Source organism: Sciurus carolinensis, chromosome 3, assembly GCF_902686445.1.
Source record: "Sciurus carolinensis chromosome 3, mSciCar1.2, whole genome shotgun sequence".
Classification (NCBI taxonomy): domain Eukaryota; kingdom Metazoa; phylum Chordata; class Mammalia; order Rodentia; family Sciuridae; genus Sciurus; species Sciurus carolinensis.
This window is the reverse complement of record NC_062215.1, coordinates 162,237,566-162,257,720: the sequence shown is the minus strand read 5'-3', so window position 1 is coordinate 162,257,720 and position 20,155 is coordinate 162,237,566. Positions and strand designations below refer to the sequence as shown.

The 20,155-nt window shown below is 45.0% G+C and overlaps 1 protein-coding gene across 2 annotated transcripts in view; it reads left to right on the top strand.

Moving 5' to 3' along the window:
* The window catches only part of Marchf4 (membrane associated ring-CH-type finger 4), a 103,892-nt gene that overhangs the window by 69,213 nt on the left and 14,524 nt on the right, over positions 1–20,155 (top strand). For both annotated transcript variants that reach the window (XM_047542837.1, XM_047542838.1), the window contains exons 3-4: positions 9,346–9,501; positions 14,756–14,948. In XM_047542837.1, coding sequence (XP_047398793.1) covers positions 9,346–9,501; positions 14,756–14,948 — 349 coding nt within the window. The remainder of the gene's footprint in view (positions 1–9,345; positions 9,502–14,755; positions 14,949–20,155) is intronic.

Sequence of the window (20,155 nt, the reverse complement as noted above, 5' to 3'; positions counted from 1 at the left end):
GGGGGTGATTGAGTATTCACCCCGTAACTTGCCATATGACTTGTGTCCTGCGTTGGCCTGATTTCTAAGACAGAAAGAGAACACAGTGACCTGGCATCCCTGAAATTTCAGCCTAGTGGCCTGGAACCTTGGAAACAGGCCCAGTGTACTGTATGCAAATAGCCCAATTCTGGCCACTCGAGTGTTATCTAAATTATATTTTCTGTTGAGCCAGGCAGAAATGCTGAAGGAAGACAAATCTTTAATTTTAGCTCTTTGGTAATGACAAAGATGGTAATGATGAGTTATACAGAAAGAAAACTGACAGTATATTGCATATTCAGGTGGTTAAAAGTACAGATATGATTACGAATACACACATTAAATATGACCTTCTTTCCTTCCACCAGCCCTCATATAATGTGCTTTGTTTACTATGCAGATCATGTTTGACTTCATAGAATTGGATGTTATTTAAATTCAATTATTGTGAGGTTAAGTTCTTCTCTCAGTACCAGTTGAGTAAATTTAGAGGCAGTTACAGGGAATAGGTACATTTGTCTTATGCTAGTTGAATTACAGGGAGAAAAGCACCACAGGAATAAAATAATTACCATGAAAATGAAAATTCCAGTTTGGAGGGATGGTTTGGGTCTGTTTGTCGTGTTTGATTCACTTTTCATTCCTTTTTTGAGATGATGAGCAGATAGGCTGAAAAGTTTTCCATGAAGATGGAAGGATATTATACGTGTGCGCGCACATGCATTTGTGAAAGTAAGCTGCTGGTATGAGAATAGAACTAGAAATAATTACGTGGTTAATTGGATTCGGTTTAGATAACTACAGCTCATTAAGGCCTTAAATCTTTTTTGGTCTTCTTAGTAATAGAGTACTTTCTTTTTTAAATCAAATTATCTCTCAACAATTCTTACTTCCTTCTGCCAGCATTGACACACTGGTAGTCCCTCGAAGCCAAAATTTGGCATTGGTGCCATTAAGAAGGGAAGTGAGAAGCCCAGGTATGACCTGACTAGGAAGGAAGTGTCAATGCCAAGGATGGATGATGCTAAAAGACTGGCTGGAAAGGACTCCAGCAAGAAAACAGAGCTGCCCAAATGCTGTTTGACACAATAGGCACAGAATTCAGAACGGCTTGTCTGTGAGCAATAATGAAGTCTCCTATCCCTGGGGATCTTTAGAGGTCATCTTGCCAACCAACCTGCCTCCAACAGATAAGGAGGAAATTCTCTTATCATCCAGTAGAGAAGCAGAAATCACAACCTCCCCCTTTCATCTTCCTTCAGAATCTTTGCTGACAAGAAGTTCTCCATGATAGGTCATTTTTCTTGATCCTGATACCAGGATAGACTAGCCCCACACCCTACTCCCCACCCCAAGTCTGGAGAATGAAGAAATCATTGTCTGCTCCCTGAGGCAGAAGGCACTGGAATCTTCTAGTCTCCTAGCTTGTTCCTTCTCTTCACTGATCCCGTTTGGGTTTCTCCTTTGTCTCCTCCTTTCCCAGCCCTCCTCTATCCATCCAGATCACAGCTACACAAATAGTTGGACCCGTTTGGTTGTGCCCATAAAATTGGAAGAGTGTGTTTATTGAGAAGCCTTGCTGTTAGCTGGTCTCCCATACACGGGGAGTCCAAGGAGTGGTGGAGCCATCACCAACTACCTATTATCATAGAACTATCTAGGGTGGACACTGGAAAGTCCCTACTTTCTTTGGCATCCTTCTTTTTCTTCTCTAGAATCCCAGTGAACCTTTCTACTCCTATGCCTATTCCTCCCCACCCCAATACACAGGTCCCAGCTCTACCTTGTAGGGGAAGTTCTGATTTCAAAGCTTTTGATCCTGTAGGTCTTCATAGTAGAACGTCTACTAGATGACTGGATCTTTCCTAGGTTATACAGATTCCATTTCAGAGCAACCTTTAATGGGTTCCTGTGCTTACAAAACTCTGTTTCTTAACTTTGTCTTAAATGTCTTAATAGCTTTGTCCCACTGAGAGTGGGAGCATGAAGGAGTGAAGAGAAAGCAAAACCCCATCCTGTCCTTCTCTACACACAGACATCAATTAATGCCCAGTGAGCATTGCCCGGAAATAAAATCAGAGAAGGGAAATGAAGGAAAGAACAATAGAGTTTCTTAAAGGGGAAATAGAAAGGCCATCTCTTGTATCAGAATAGGAAAGGTAAGGATCTGAAGGATGGGCTGCTGTGGGTGGGAGAAGAGACAAAAGGCAGGTATATCATCATGGGCAGAGGTGATTTGGGCAAGCCAGAGGCAGCCTGATGAAACAGAACTGGTTTGGGAGCCCTACTCTTTCATTTGTTTAAGTAAGGAACCACCTCTCCATGTGGGTATCGTCCTCTGTAAAATGGGAATAATTGGTATTAGCCTTGTGGGTTTATTGAGGCAGCAGGTGGTATAATATTTATGGAAGTGTTCTGTCAACCTGTGAAATGTTCCAGCATTAGGACTACTAATATCAAGAGAAAATTACAGAAAGAAGGAAGGAAGAAAGAAAAGTGATCAACATCGAAAGGAGGCGCGAAGATAGACTGAGGAGTGAGAGATCTGTCAACCCCTATTGGAACCCCTGACATAGCCAGCATTTACTGGGCACTAACTATGTGCGAGGATGGAGCTAATTATAGGCTCTTACTACCTTCTTCTCCTAGTTTCACATATGTGCCATTTTATTTTAATGAAAGTCTCTCTAAACTCTCCCAGATAACTATTTTCTATCAACCTCAGACCTCCAATATCTCTTCCCCTATCTTCACTCTCAGTTATGTGACTTTTTCTGCATATTTCACCTAGAAAATAGAAGAAATAATATCCGTGTTTAACTCTTGGTTCTCATCCAACTTGACCCAGCGACAGTATTTGCAAGGGTGACAACTCCCTCTTTTCCTAAAATACTTTGCCTTCTTCCTTGGCTTTTGTAGCATCGTGTTCTCTTCTCACCTCACTGACCTTCTCTTCTCAGTCTTTTCTGCTGGGTTCTCCATGTCTCCTGACCTCTGAACATGGGCAGCTCACAGGGATCAGCTCCAGGATCCCTTCATTTACCTCAACTCGCTGCTTTGCTTACCTCACCAAGGCTTGTGGATTTAAACACCATCTCTATGCCAATGACTCTCAAGTTTCTATTTTGACCTCTCAGCTGAACTCCAGACAAGTATGAACTAGTGCTTATGGGACATCTTCACTTGGAGAGTTAATAGGCATTTCAAAGTGTTAATAGGCATTTCAAAGTTGACACTTCCAAAACTGAGCTCCCAGTCTCTCCTCCAAAACCTGCTCCTTCTTCAGTCTTCTCATTTCAGTTAAAGGTAACTCTCCATCTTCATCATTGCTCAGGTCAAAATTAGTATCATCTTTGACTTTTCTCCTTAGCTTACATCCAATCCATCAGCAAATCTTAACATTTAATTCTTCAAAATATATTCAGAAACTGACCACTTCTGCTACCATACTGGTCTGAAGCATGATCATAACTTTACCTGGATTATTGCAACAGTCTCCTCTCTCTGTGTTTTGCGTGTCTGTCTCTCCAGTCTGTTCCCAATAGAGCAGCCAATGCGATTCTGTCAAACAGATTGTATCATTTGAAGGAGGTGAGAAGGTGTGCTTCGATATAAGGAAATCTTCTATAACACTCCCTGGTCTTACACCTATCTTAATAAAATCAGGTCCTTAACATGGTCCATAAACCTTTCTTGATCTGTACCCATTTTGTTGATCCCTGTTAGAACCTTACCACCTAATCCCTTTCTTCTCATTCACTCTACTCCAGATACACAAACATCTTTGTTCCTAGAACATTCCAGGCATGATTTTGCCTCAGAGAATTTGCACTTGATATTCCCTCTGCCCAGAATGCTTGGCCCCTAGATACCTACATGGTTTGCTCCCTGGTCTTTCTCAGGTCTTCAGCCGAATATCGCCTTTTGGCCAAGTCTTCCACAGTATCCTATTTAGCATTTCAATCTACCTCTTCCCTGGTGGTCCACTTTCCTTTTCTCTGTTTATTTTTATCCATAGCACATAACAGCATCTTGAGTACTTATGGTTTACTTGTTTATATTATTTATTGTCTATTTCTTCAAGAGAATTTCATCAGTTCTATTCGTTGCTCTGTGCCTGTCACCTAGAACAAAACCTTGAATGAATAAAGGAATGATTGAACAGGGCCCAGAGATTTGAGCTTGTCCAGGTCACACGAATTGTAAAAGCCTAGGTATTCCTAAGTCTGTCCAGGAATACAGCCTAGATCTTAACCACCATAGTAGACTCAATGAAGGAATATGACCTTAAACTGCGCCACAAGGCTGGTGTTTCTGTTGTCTCCTTTGCTCTGATCTCCCAGAACTGCAAACTTCAGCAGGTGTGCTGTCTTTGCTACACTAGGCTGTATTTCTTTCTTTCTGCTCAGGGGCAGGGATGCCTGGTGTTTGTGTGAGTGGAAGGGGAAGTCTTTGATTTACCTGCCACTGCCATGGCAACTGGGTAACCTAAGGACTCCAGAAGTGCGAATTGCAGATTGAAAGAGGCAAGTCCCAAATAAACAAAGAAGTCTATGAATGGAGAAACGACTGGAGTCTCCTACCTGCTGCTTGCTGTGTCATTAGCAGAGATAAGAATCTATCCTGTTCTCTTCTTCCTACCACCGAATCAGTCACATTCAAGGGGCAGGACTTCCTTCTAGCATGACCTCAGTCCAAGAGAGATCTGCACTGCTCTGTTCAGCATCTCCAAAGAAGGTTCCCCAAATGCTCAGTATCCCAGGGAAACAGAAGATAGCCTTGGGCTACAAGTCGGGAGAATTCTATTCTGATCCTTTATCCTTGAAGGGCAGATTCACCTAGAAAGTTCTTTAATCTTTACCATTCTCTGTTACTCATTTGACCCCTTTTTAAGACACTTGCTCCCTCCTTATGTAATTGACCTTAGAGTGATAATAGGAAAATAAAAGAGTTGTAGTAGAGAAAACTATGAATTATAGTCCTTACAGAAATGGAAGTTAGAATTATAACATTTTTAAAAATTTTTTTACTGACTGCATTTTGATTCATTGTAGACAAATGGGGTACATCATTTTGTTTCTATGGTTGTTCACGATGTAGATCCATACAATTTGGGTAATCAGACATGTACAACATTTTTAACAAGAGGACTTACATGTGACAAGCACTATGTCAAGCTCTTGGCAAGCTTTATTTCATTTAATCTCTTTTGGGAGGTAAGAATTATCTACCCCAGAAAGATGAAGAAATGGAGCCTCAGAGAGGTTAAGTAGCTTGCTCAAGCTTGCACAGTTTGTAAGTAGTAAGAAGGCATTCAAAACCAATTATCTGTTTCCAAAAACCATGCTAGCCACTCCCCACACAGTGTCCCTTAGGGGGCAGGGGATTAGGGAGGATTCCATTTTTCTCATCTTGGTCATTCCCAGGTGGTCTTTTATCCCAAAGCTCTGAGCAGATCATTGAGGAAGTGTCTGGTACCCTTTGCATTTAATGAACCCCTTTGATCCTCAGAATTTGCTGAGTTTTACAGACAAGATCATGATAGTCTCCCAGCCCAACAGCCAGAGCCTTGGGAACTGAACCAGAGGCGCATGTCTTTTCTCATACCCTGGTGCCTTTCATATGCATCTCTGATGGGCCCAGTTTGATGGATTATGTAAGAGCAGCCCAAATCCCAGAGGATTTGAAAATGATGAAGTGCCCAACTGGGTGATGGTGCAGGAAGTGAGATGGGTCTGTAGTGGCAGTTGTGGGAGACGTGACTGAGTGGCCTGAGCTGGGCCAGGAATTGGGTGGGATCTGGAGAGGAGACACAGAGAAGAGACCCATGTCACAGGTGCAGGTGGAGTAGCAGGAACAGGGACAGAGATACAGTGATGCTCAGAAACTGAAGTCAGAAAGGCCTGGCTTCTCTTCTGTCCATCCACTGGCTAGCTCTGTGACTAGACTTGAGATTTTTTAATCTTAGTTTTTAATGGAGCGCACTGGGAGAAACATCTCCATTACATCTACATTGATTCCAGGGGACTGCCAGGCATTTCCTCTTCCACTGTTCTTGAAGACATACATCTGACCACTAGAAGATGGGAAAGGTCCAGACCAGGCCTTTTAGAAGCCCTATGTGCTAAAAAGATTATGGCCTTCCTCCCACATATACTAAACAAGTACAAAACTCATATGAATGCCAAGATTAAAGTACATTCTCTTTTTTATCCCCGCCCCCTAAACTCTTGGAGCACATTTTTCATCACATCTAAACTTTTTCTAATAGTTTCTGCATCCTTGATTTTTAATGTCTGATGAGATCAGGCATGTTCAGGGTGGTATGGCCATAGATACTTTTTAATACCTTTAGTGCCACAAGCAAGTCCCCATTCTGTCTTTTGTGTTGTCCTGCCCCAAGGGAAAGTTGGGAGTGAGGGAATGAACAAATTCACTTCAGGGAAAGCAGCGCAGCCCTCAGCTCTTGGACCTTTAGCCAGACAGAGGGACCCTGGTCATGCTTCCTCCTTCTCCAGGGAAGTATCTGGAGGTTCAGGAGGTTCCAGTGAGCCCGAGAGGTCACAGCCAGAGCCAAGATGGGGAGCCCTGGTCTTGTTTTCAGTTGTGCCCCAGCCAGCAACTCTTCCTGCATTTTCCTGTGGATACTTCTTGGGAAGCAATGAGTATAGACTTCACTGTCACTTGGCACAGTTGCCGGGACCGGAAGTAATGTCTTTTACCTGATCGGCAATTTGACATGGCTGTTTAACAACCCGATTAATCAAACCCAGCTCATCCTGTTAGAATTAATGAGCCTCGAAAATGCTGCCATGAATAATAAGGACTTTCGCCCCTCCTCCAGCACCTCTCCCCACTACCTCCCTCTGACTTCATTCTCAGAACCATTGAACAGCCACTCCATACCAAGGGCTGTGAGGCCTCAAGAGGGGTGAAGAGTGGTCAGCGACGCAGGCATCTCCTGCCTTTCCTCTCCCAGACACCACTAGGATCTAGAGGCCGACTGTGTCCTGGAGGAGCAAAACCTCTTGGTTATCAAACAAATAGGCACGTGTTCAGCTGTCAAAGTTTTAGGCACTGCACTAGGTGCTAGGGATGCAGAGATGGATAAAATATTGCCCCTGTGACCATAACGTAGTGCCCTAGAGACGAGGGGAGTGCCATGACAGGGGGTACGGGCCTGGAGCCACAGCAAAACGGGACCTGTCAATACTGGAGAGCAGCGTGGAGAACCAGGGAGGGTTTCATGGAGCCCAACACCTGAGCATTTCTGCCACCAAGTTCATTCATTGCACATGTATGCATGGAGTGCCAAGAACTGAAAAAGGCATAAGATGAACATGGTTCCCATTCTCACAAAGTGGGAAGTGCAGAAAACCTGAGATGACACTTGATTTATTTTTTCATTTACTCATTCAAACACAAAAAGCTGTTGAGGACCTTCTGGTATTGGGCTTGGCACCAGGAGAAATAGGCACAAAGATATAGACATTACCCCTGCCTTGCAGAGGTCCTTTAGGGTATAGCAAGTATCTGCAGAGATACGTATAGCTATGTGTTAAGTACTTAAACAGGGATATGACAAAGTCACTTAAACATATGCATAAGACACTTAAAGATCTAAGTACTGAGCTCAAGCTGGGGAAGTTAAGAATGACTCCCTGTAAGAGGTTACATTAGAATCATCATGAAGACAGAGTGGCAGTTTCACACATAGACCACGTGGAAAAGGACTTTCTAGCTCTCATCCAGGCCAAGGATAGGGTTTTGAGTGACAGGAGTTGGAAGGGAAAGATGATTCCAGAAATTTGGAAGGAAATGGCTGGTTCTACAGTCTACAGCAAAGAACATGATTAAATATGCAAATAGAAATCTAAAATTTAGAGACTAGGAGCTCTTGGACTGCTTTATTCATTGTTGGGAACAAGATGTAATTGCATGAATAGCAAAATTTTCACATTTGAAGGGATGTGGTCAAGTGGCCATATTCCAAACACACCAGCATAGGGGTTAGGGATGGTTTGCACATAGCTTCTCAGGGGTCCTTTGATAGGAGTAAGTCATTTATTTTAGCTGGATCTAAAATAAATGACCTGGGTGTGGAAGCATGGAGATCAAGGGAGAAAGAGGCCATGTGCAAGATTGGGGGAATTGGGTGTCCCCAGTTGCTAAAGTCTCTGGGAAGGTAAATGAAGGAGCAGGGTGGATGGGGATTTGGTGACCAAACATGGTGGACCCTGAGCTAGGAGGAAGAAAGAGAGCAAAGGCAAACCAGAGTAAAAAGAAAGAGGGGGAGAGAAAAGGAGCAGTGAGGTTCACAGAGACACTTTAAAGTCACCATGTCAGGTAGTGTGGAGACACAGGCTTCAGTCGTGACCATCTGAGATATCACAGGGGGCTCTGGAGAATGAGCCCACCTCTCTGGTCCACTCACAAGGGTTTCCACATACTGACACCATCTAGCTTGGCCAGGCCTTTGCCTCCAGTGCCCTGACTAGAGTGATGCAGCCTTCGGCAAGGGCACTGGCCCAACCACCCAGGTTCCCAGCATGCAGGACTGCCCCATACTTCTCTTACTTGGGAACTTGGGGTAAGAGACTTTATCAAAGGAAGCTAGGTCTCTATGAATTGACCTCAGGAGAACTCTACCGTTCAGGCAAAATGACCCTCACAACATGCTGCATTCCTCGTTAACATTAGACTATTGGGAGTTTTTACATAAAGATTCCCTGTGGGGCCAGGGGTGCAGCTCAGTGGTAGAGTTCTTGACTAGCATGCATGAGGCCCTGGGTTCAATACCCTCCTCACACACACAATTCCCACCAGACTGCACACCTACAGGGGGCTGGAGCTGATGGTAGTTGACCTTCAAACCTAGGCCTGAGCCCTCCAATTCACCTCTGCTGTCGTCCCTCACTTCTGCTGCATTTCTGGCCAGAGGGCATTTGAGTACAAGACCCTGGACTGAGCTTTGAAAGGGAAATTCATGGAGCCTGACACCCCTTTGGACTGCAGAGGCTTCCACAGAAACTAACCCACTCATATTCATAGCAATCCCAGGACTTGGGCAGTACAGGAAATCCTTACTGAGCGGGAGCAGGGTCTCAGAACTGGCAGTGGAGCTGACTGAAGTGGAGGGGATGCTGTTGCTCGGGCCTCCTCTGAGGAGTCTGGTAACTCCAGGTAAAGCCTGTGGTCTGGTTGTGGTGGCCTAGTCTGACCTACCTGGGTGGCTCAAAACAGTGCTGCATCTTCACCCACCCACCTCTCCCCCACCAGACTCTGGGGCTGGCGCCTGACTACCCTCTGCCTCTCTCCCTGCAGGGGGAGCTGCTGAGCCCGTGCCGCTGCGATGGCTCAGTCAAGTGCACGCACCAGCCATGTCTCATCAAATGGATCAGCGAGCGGGGCTGCTGGAGCTGTGAGCTGTGCTACTACAAGTACCACGTCATTGCCATAAGCACAAAGAACCCTCTGCAGGTGAGCCTGGGGCTGGAGGCAGGGACATGGGACCTGGGGCTTGCACCCCAGCTGCTTCCCCAGGCAGCTTGGAGCTCAGGGGAGGCCTGCCAGCAGGAGGGAATAAAAGATCTTTTAAAAATTTCTCTTAAGCATCAGCAAGAAGAGGAAGAGATGGGGCAAAAGGGAAATAGATGTAGAAGGAAAGGAGCAAGGAGAATCTGATGGAAGAACGAGAATAAGGAAGATAGCCGTGAATTAGAGTGAAAGGGGAAAGAAAGGGAAGCAAGAAGGAAAGAGAGAGGGAGAAAGAAATAAGAAAGGGAGAGAAGGAAGAGAAGAAAGGCCAAAGGACAGAAGAGAGCAGGACATGGGAAAGGGCAGAAGGACTGACTTAAGTCAAGGGCTGGAAAAGAAGAAACAGCAGCAAGAAAACTCAACAGCACTTTCCAGACTTTAATGTGTATGTCATTCTCCTGGAGTTTGGTCAAAATGCCAACTAAGATCCACCGGGTCTGGGGCAGGGCCTGAGATTCTGCGTTTCTTACAACTTATTGGGTGATGCTGTCACTGCTGGCTCAGATCACACTTCCTGTGACAAGGGACAGAGATTAAAATGGAGAGGAGAAAGGAGAGGGAGGCAGAAAAAAGAGGGGAAATAGACAATAAGGAAGAAAAAAAGAAAGGGACAGTAGGAAAAGGCCACAGTGAGAAGAAGTGTAGGCAGGGTCAGAACTGGGTCACAGCCTGCCAAAGGGGTTCCAGCAGAACTTGGGGACCCCTGTGCCCAGCCTCTCCCCTCCTGCCCATCCTGTCTCCTCCTGCCCTGCCCTGACACATCCATCTTCCCTAAGGAGTGGCAGCCCCTGTGCCACCCTTGCAAATCCATCCAAATCAGGAAACTTTCCCTGCGAGGGGCGCACACATGTAGAGCTCTTTTGCGTCTGAAAATACCTCCACATATGCAGGATCGGCTAATTAAGCTGCCCCCTAATCAATTAGCCAGCATGACAGTGAGGATGCGGACTTCAGTCTCCAGGCATAAATTCCTCTCCTCTCTAAGGGGGCAGGGAGGGAGTCGGTCTTGAGTGCCCTGGGATCTGGGGTTCCGCAGTGATGGGTGAGGGTGGGGCCTTTGCATGAGGTGCAGTTTGAAAACTAGAGCTGCAATGTCCAGGGCTGTTTATTTATATCCTATAGAGTTTTCCATGGGGTACTGCCAGGAGTGGGGGGGCGGGGGAGGGAGAGAATCATGTGTGCATGTACCAGGATGCGTTGTTTCTGGAAGGTAGCATTACAATTCTCAGGCACCTCGACTCTTAATGGTGAGCCACTGGATCAGAGAGGTGCCCCTCCCTGCTGTTGCTTCCATCTTCAGCCATTTGCTTCAAAATCTTGAAGTGTCTTAAAATAGCAGTGTCACGAGACAGCTGATTCCACGTCCTCTGGGTGCCAGCGGAGGTCTGAGTGCATTAACCACCCCTTCCATAGCAGCTGACTCAAGCCTCAAGGAAGGTCAGATCCCAAATTCACCAGCCCAGCACAAAGTACCAGCCTCTTGGCTCCTCCCATAGCTCATTTAACAAAAAGCTATTGAGAGGCAGCTTTTTCCTAGGGCTGAAAACAGAACAGTTGATTCTCATTGTGTAAATCAGGTAAGCAAGTGGGAGTGTTAGCAGTACTGACCTTTTTCATCCATTCTCAAGTTACTACCCTGCCTTCAGTTGTGAGTTTCTGGACACTGGTGACTCCTCTGATTCTGTTGGTTCCTACATTGCTGTGTGCTCAGTAAATGCAGTTTCCCTTTCCCAGAAGGACTAGAAGTTGTGTTGTGTGATTGTGGCCCAAATTGTCATACTTGTGTGTCCTGGTCTCCTCTGGCCTAGAGACATCTGCCTCCTCAGCCTCAGTGACAACCTCTGTACCCACAGACTGGCAGGACCATCTGTAGTACAGGGTGGGGCTGGCAGGTCCGACCACGAGCAAGCGGAACAAGGGGTCTGCTATCCGAGGGACACATGTTCCTTCCCAGTCTCTTGGGTCTCTCAGCTCCTGTTCATGCCTCATACCAAGTTGTGGGAAATAGCACTACTCTTCACCATGGTGCGTCATCTAAGTGACTGTCTCTAGAAGCCATGTGTCTATAGCCAGAAGAACCACAAGGAAAGGAGTCACAGCATACCTGGGGATCTCAAGTCTCCATGGCTGTTACATCTCAACTGCAATTACAGTAGACACCCCCCTTTTCCATGATTTTCCTTTCTGTGGTTTTAGTTAACCATGGCCAACTGCAATCCAAAAATTTTAAATGGAAAGTTCCAAAAATCAATAATTCATAAGTTTTAAATTGCATCCCATTCTGAGTAGCATGATGAAATCTCATGCCATCCTGCTCCATCCTGCCTGGGACATGAATCATCCCTTTACCCAGTGTATTTACACTGAATATGCTACCTACCTGTTAGTCACTTAGTAACTGTCTCCGTCATCAGATCAACTGTTATGATATCACACAGAGTGCTTGTATATAAAATTCAGTACCTGCTGAGGTTTCAGACACCCACTGGGGTCTTGGATTGTACTCCCCTTGGATAAGGCAGGCAATAGTATATTAATAAACATGTAGTTAGTGCTTACTCAGTGTTAGTCAGTGTTCTAAATACTCACACATTGCCTAATTTAATCCTGAAAACAACCCAATGAAGTGGGTACTGTTATTCCCAATTTACAGATGAGACAATGGAGGCACAGAGGGGCTTGAGAGTCTACCTGAGGTTGCATAGTAATTAAGGGGTAGAGCAGGGTTGCTGTCTGCAGAGACTCCTGGGCTCAGGGCCTTAACCTCTCCCCAGAGTGGCCAGGTACCCTGAGGACTACTCCCGCCTTGACAGGCTTATCTGTTTTTGCTGAAACAATCAAGAATGCCCTTCAAAGCACTGGCTTGACAGTTATTTCATTTAACCCTCACGATACTCTAGGAAGCAAGAAGGAACAATTATTTCTAATTTTATAGAAGAGAAAATTGACAGTCTTCCAGACTTACTGACTTCTCACTCACACTCAGCAAGTTGGAATAGAGCTCAACTAGAATCGGTCATCTGACCCCCTGCGCTGCACCCCTTTCTATTTCTATCCAGTCTTTGTGCTCTTCCCCCTTGGTCTCTCCATTCACTGGTGCAGCAGGGCAGGAATGGAGATGGAGAAGACTCATGCTATCAGGGTCGGAATCTCTGGACAGAGTTCCAAAGTTGCAGGCGTCTGGTGGAGAAGAGCCTGTACCGCTGACACCTGCCCACCTCCTGTCCTTCCTTTGAGATTTCAGAGCACTCTCCTTCTCTGCTCTCTCCTGGGGTGGCTTCCCCCACACCTCTGTGGGTGTCACATGGGATACACAGGAGGAGAGTTCTTGTCCATAGTACCCCAGCCTGTTCCTTCCTCTTGCTTCACACTGAGGTCAGGAGCCCCGTTAGGCTGCTAGGTTCTGCAGGTGACTGGGGTGGTAGAAGGGATCAGGGATGAAGAGGACCTTTTTGTGCCTCTATGTTTGGGGTTCTCGAAGTCCGGAGGAGTAGGACAAGTTGAGGGTTGCTGATTCTTCAATGGTAGACTTGAAATGCTCACTCAGGAGCCCTCCCTCCACGCAGTGGGGCAGACCTTGGGGAAAGCATTTGTTGTTCACAAGAGAAGTCTGCATGATAGGGCCATCTTCTGGAAATTTCCTTTGTTAGGTGTAACCCAAGGCTTAGAGAAGCAGTGGAAAATGAGATGCTATCCATATTGAATGCCAGGGTCGATGTCCTACATCTGGACTGGCAAGTGCAGTGTTTCCCAATGGTTACCATTTCTCAGGAGGCCACTGACCAGTGCCAGTTCCAGGCCACTGAAGGCAGAGTAAGGGCTTCCTGTTGGCAGATAATGGCCCTGTCCTTTTGCTCAGATGGCAATGTTTCCTGTAGGTATTCCCAGCAGGGCACTATGCACAGCCCTCCAATCAGGAGATGTCCTTGCCACCTTCCCAAATCTGATCGTGTTGGCTACAGCTAAAAACCATTCACAGCAGCACATTTAACCTTAGAACGAAGTCCTAGAGCTGTACATATTCTACAAGACTCTGCATGGTCTTCCCTTTCTACTTTCCCCATTGTCTCACTTCAGTCTCTTGCTCCCTCCCCTCTACTCACTCTGGTCTCCATCCAGGTCTTTATGCTCACTGTGCTTTCCTCTGACACAGGGCCTTTGCACATGTGCTTTCCTCTGCCTGGGCTACTCTTTCTTCCTCTCTTTGCCTAGTAAACTCCTACTCAGTTCAAGTCTCACATCCTGTCGGAAGCCAAATGCCCCATCACAGGCTTTCCCAGTACCATGTATCTTCCTTTTTCAATCATGATGAATCACAGTTGCAAATTCACAGGGCTGTCTATGCTTCCTAGACTGTAAGCCCCCTGAGGGTGGGGATGTAGCCTTGTTTTTCTTAGTACTTTATCTCTGGCACCTAGGGTAGTGGCCAGACACATGGAAGTTACTTAAGACATATTTGTTGAGTGACAGCATAAATAAGCCCTAAACTGAAATCCAACTCTTGACTCATTTAGGCAAGTACTGACTGAACCAGCCATGGAATCATAAAATTCCAAAGCCGAAACTCACCCATACTCCAGCTTTCAATCCATCCATCAGTACTGCTATAAATACAATACTTTTTCTGTAAAAGAAAAATAAATATCATTATTCATATACATTCAGTAAATTATAAACTATTTTTCTTATCTCTCTCCCATATCCTGTGTCCTCTCCTTCCTATTGAATCAATAATCTCTAGTATGTATATCAAATGGCATCCTAGGCGGTGGTATAGAAACAAAACAGGCAAGAGAAAGACCTGCCCCGTCTCAGAAACTATTAGTGGGAAAATATACTGTGTTGCTCTGAAAAGAAGATTCTGGGGCCCTGAAACACCACCCACACTTAGTTCATTTTCTTTTACTCCTTCCCATTTCTCTCTCTGTATAATAATCAAATACAAGCATCTTCCTCTTAGCTATGCCTGCCCAGAACTCCCTCCTTACAAAATTTCTGATCATTTCACGGGATGTAGGTTTCCTCTGCATCAAAAGTACAATGCAAAATTGCAAAAATATTCATTGTAGTACAAGTTGAGGAGCCCTAATTTAAATCCAATATCAGAGGTGAGCTGTTGGAGCAGAAGTTGAGAGAGGGATGGGAATGGGGCGAGGGCATCCAAGCAACAGCTAACCTGCTGCTCTCTCCTTTCCAGTGGCAGGCTATCTCTCTGACAGTCATCGAGAAGGTTCAGATTGCAGCTGCCATCTTGGGTTCCCTCTTCCTCATCGCCAGTATCTCTTGGCTCATCTGGTCGACCTTCAGTCCCTCGGCAAAATGGCAGCGCCAAGACCTCCTCTTCCAGATCTGCTACGGGATGTATGGCTTCATGGACGTGGTGTGCATAGGTGGGTCTGGGGGCTTATCTTCAAGGGAGGTGGGGAGCCATATACTGATGAGGTGGCCAGAACCCTCAGGATCCCATCACCTGGGAAGCCAAAGCAGAGATTGCTCTGAGTTCAAGAACTGAGAGCTCAGGAAAGGCCACAGCTGAGATAGGAGAGGGAGGAAGCAGGGCAGAGAAGAAAGATCAAAATCAAACCCAAGCAAATCTGTCTTGCCCAACTGAATACAAGGATAACGATGCTTGCTGCTAAGATTTGAGAGGTCACTTGGTCAGTCCATCTGCCTCGGGCAGATTGTAGAAAGCCTCTTCTCTGTTGTGTGTCCCTTGGCTGCCACACCATGACAAGGGATGTCTACACAATTCCATTCTCTTCCCAGCAAAATTCTCAGAAATAGCTGTCATGATATTTTCCTTTCTCCCTGCCCCCAGCTTTATATAATCCTACTCCAATGCCCCAAATTTCTCCAGTCCAGTGGTTTTTTAAACTGTGTGTAGTGCTGGGATTTCACACACAACTCCAGAAACCATCTTTTAAAAGTAGGAAATTTGCACAGACAGGCTCTGAATCCTCACCACTGCTTCACCCTGAGTTTTTGTACTTTCATCTATTTACATATATTTCTGTTCCAGGTAAGATTTTATTTAAAAGGCTTTGGTATTTTGGAAGAATTTGGGATCCATTGCTTTACTTCCTGCTTCTTCTCTTACCCTGTCATGTTCTTTTTCTCTTCTGTTACTGGTGGAGGGTTGGGTCCTTTTTGTTTCAATAGGTAATTGTGGCTGTCAACCTCAAAGGATTGGTTCAAGCACCTGCAGAGGTGGGGAAGGGCCCAGACTCTCTGAGTGAAATGAAGCATGTGTAAGCCCTAGCCATACATCCCAACAGGAATGCAAAGTATCCCTGACGTGATAGTGCTGGGAGCATTAGAATTCCATTTTGTCTTCTCTCGGCACTAGTGTGTATATTACATTAAATATGCACTGCTTCTCTATTTGGCAGAAAAACATCTATTAGTTAGAATTTGGCTAGGATAATGTTGATATGAGTTTCTTTGGGGTTCTTTAATATTAGGAATCAGAAAGACTAAGAGACTTGCATACTGATAGCAGCAGCTGCAGACCAGTGATGCTAGAACTTGTGAATTTATCTAAGCAATCTTTCTGCCCCTCTATGTTAAGGAAATCAATATATCAATCCCAAGTTCAAGAGCCTTGTAATTAATGGCACCTAGGCAGTGAGAGAAACAGACAGTCCAGGTGTGAAGGACTGTGGAAGAGAAAGGACTATGAATAAGGAGGAATTTGACATTGATGCATTCTAATCTACTTTCCCCTTCCACAAAACTCTCTTCCTACTCCTGCTGAGGCCTGGGTTGTTAATGCCAAAAGCCAGGTGTGTCTCCGTATGGTGGACTATGGCAGCTCTGGCATGGAGGTGAGAACAGTAGAGGGACTTCCTGTTGGGGCTCCTCCAGTTGCCCTTCATTCTCCTTCAAGTAGACTTTAGGTCAGTTCCTGAGGTGTGCTTCTATGACTTTCCTGTCATGTAGTGTATTAGTTAGCTTTGGCTGCAATAACAAAAATTTGCCCCAAATCAGTTTCTTCAACAAACATTTCCCATTCATGGGTTTGTGAGATGGTTAAGATTCTGCTAAACTTGGCTTGGTTTAGCTTCTGGCTGTGCATTGGGTTCAGGACCACTGCCAGTGTCTTTTCATGTTGGAACCTGGGCTAAAGGAGCCAGGACTACTCGGATATGCTCTTCTAGCCAAGTGCAGAAATACCAGAGGATGGGTGGAAATTTGCAATGCTTCTCAAAACTTCTGCTCATAACTAGAATACTGTCCCTTCTGCCCACAGTTCAATAGCCAATGCAAGCCATCAATAAGCCCAATGTCAATAGGGTGGTAAGGCAGGGAAGTAGCCACTCCTCTGCTGGGGACAGTGTGGCTGAGAGAGATGAGCATAAATACTCTCTACCACTTATAGTGCTATAGATTTCAGGACAGCTTTGAACAAAGAAGAGACAGTGCAATCAACCAGAACTCCCTTGTTTTGTAACTGAGAGACCTGGGGCTCAGAGAAGTGAAGTACTTAGTTCAAGGTACTTGGTTGAACTTAGAAGCAAGGTCTCATGACTCATAATCCACTATTTCCATTAGCCCTCTTGCATCAAGTTTCAGGAGTCTCATGACTTCCTTCATGGAATATTCACAGATGCCACCTGTGACTTCAGGCACTCCTGACCCTGTTTTATAGAGGGAGCCATCATGAACAGACCACCTCCCTGTGGCTCTGGACCACAGCACTCCTGCTTTGGCATGTAGGGAGCTCTGGTCTCTCTTGCTCCTGGCATTTCTCTGAGCAGAGTTCCTTGCCACTACTTCCTCCTCCGTCTCTTGTTTGGTTCCTCCCTCCCTGCCTGCCTTCCCCCTGCCTATTTCTATCTCTCTAATTCTTTCTTTTCTGATACACATGTGACACTCAGTCCTTTAATTTCTGGGAGACACAGTGTGGGATGGAATATCAAGAGTTCTCACATTATTTCCCCTCTTCCCTGCTTTTAGGAAAGCATAATTTCCCAAGACACAAAGCCATATAATCTATCCACTCTGTCAGACAATCCAGTGACAGTTTGAAGACAGCCATGGGGTAGGAGGGGAACACATTGGGACCCTAATAGCTTTTGATGCACTCTCTAAAAGATCAGATAAATAGATTGACATATAGACCATTTGTATCACTTTATTGGTTATAATTGTAATTAATTCCATTGCAGAGCATGTCTCTGAGAACAAGAACTATTCTTTCTACCTTTCAGACTATGAAACTCTGAGACTGAAGGATCTGTCTTAGGCTGAGTCAGGCAACAAAGTGGGACTCTCAGCTATGTGTTTTCCTTGAAAAGCTGTCTGTCCATAGGAGAAAATTCTAGAAGATGAAATAAAATAGAGAGTGATATGTGGCCTAGAGAAGGGAGCAGGAGGTGACAGGCTATAGTCAGAACACACAGATTCTTGTGGTTGTGATGATAATAATGATAATGATGTTGATGGTGATCAATGGTGACAATGATGATTTTGAAGGGGAAATTCAAGTTGCAGCCATTCCCTTTTCTGCACTGTTCTGACTGGTAGAGTAAAAATACATAGCACTGCACAAGTGAGTATAAAAATGGCTGCTTTTTAGGGACTTTCTGGAGAACAATTAGGTGGAGACTGCATTGCCCACCTTAGATCTTTATTTTATGTTCAACTGGACATTCAGATTCTTGGGGTCTACTAGAGAGCACACTGGGCATTATAGTCTCTTAGGGTAAGTGTAACGTGGCATGTCAGGCTTACCTTTACAGAGGAGTCCTTGTCATACTCCACATCCTACCCTGGGCTCATCTCTTGGCTCGGGAACAAGGAGATGATAGCCATCAAGTGGGGGCAGGTCCACTTGGGCAAACTTTCCAGGAATGTCTAGAAATGTTGGTTGAAAAGAGTTGAGTGAAAGAATTCCTATCCATAGATGCAAACTCCTTGGGTAATGGAGCAATTCTGCACCTGGATAAAAAGCATTATCACCACAAGACAAGAAAATGAGTCTAGCTCTGTATTAGCTCAAACAGCTGAGCCAGAGAAGAGGAATAAAACCATCTGCTGCTATGATTCTATGGACTTTATTTTTTCAGGTATCAGGAGCAGTTTGTCTATTCCGCAAGACTGTTAAATGGTCACATATAGTAAAGAACATGAATAAACATAAAATGACTAGTTTTGATGAATCCTTGAAAATATATATACCTTTACTAATGGAGTGATATGCTGAGGGAGAGTTCATGAGAGAGGGAAGGACTCTGAGAATTCCACCAGAAGCCTACAACAGACATGCTCTGCCATGAAGCCAAGAGGATGCAGAGGCTGGGACACGATCTGCTCGTTGCTCAGGAAGCATTTAGGCTGTCTTCCCTGCTGACTCCCAGAAGCATCAGTGGCCAACAAGAAGACTCCACCAGAGCAATGACCCTTAGATAATGGTCTTTAGTGCTCATCAAAGGATTTTGCCTAATATGATTGCCAAGAAAGTCTGGGTTCCCTGCCTGATGCAGTACAGCACCAGGATTGAGGTTAATGGCTCTGAATTTGGTCATATAAGAAGGTTGGGCATTTAGTGATAAAAGCTACCCCAATAGGTGAAGCATCTCTTGGCTTAGAGTTCTAATTTCCTATACCAGTGAATGTCACTATGAAAGCCAAATCTACGTTGTTGAGGACAAAACAAACTAAAAAATTCCTGCAAGGAAATGATAGATATAACAATCCTAAAAGATAAGTAGAATAAGTACTATGATCAATGTTGAACAGAAGAGGAAAGGCTAAAAACAGTTGTTCTCCAGGTCATAACACTGAGCAAAGGTGGAGCTGAGAATGGAATCGAGAACCTCTGGCTCTAATCCAGGGCACTTTTTACTGCCTGTTCCATCTCTTATTGCTCTGTGAAGTTGCCTCCAGCAATCAAAGGCTACCCCCAACCCATGCATTGTTGTACCACAGGAGAACTTAGGTGGACGAGAAGTTGGCCCAATAATTGCATATAGCAATCAGAACTTCAGTGAGCCTCAGCTGCTCCTGTGTTTAGGGCTCAGAAGGTTAGCTATTGTCACTTCTCCTTTTAGATTAGTGCTATTCTGATGTCAACTGAGAAAGAACTTGAGAAATTGAAATGGAATTTGGATGGCTTATCTGGTATGTCGAAAGGTACTTGAGGTTGGGGAAGCTAAGTCTCCTGATTACCAAGAACTTAGGAAATTCATTCACTCATTCAAAAATATTTATTGAAAGTCAGGCATGTTGGTTTGTCCTATAGTTCCTGTTACTTGGGATGCTGAAGCAGGAGGATCTCTTGAGCCCAGGAGTTCAAGAACAGCTTGGGCAACATATAGAGACTCTGTCTCAAACAAACAAAAATATTTATTGAAAGGGTCCAGGCAATACACACGCAAATAAGAGAGTAGTCTACTCTTGAGGATCTTACATCTCATGGGCAAGGTAAAGGAGGAAAACACTGGTCCTTGGGTAAGAGCTGGGACTGAGGTCCAGACGCAGAATGAGTGAGAATGGGATAAGGACCTTGAGTCAGAGGGGCTAGATGGTCACATCCATTCATTCACTAGCATTAATTAGTTGCCTTAAAGTCCCTTGCCCACAAGGAGCTTACTGT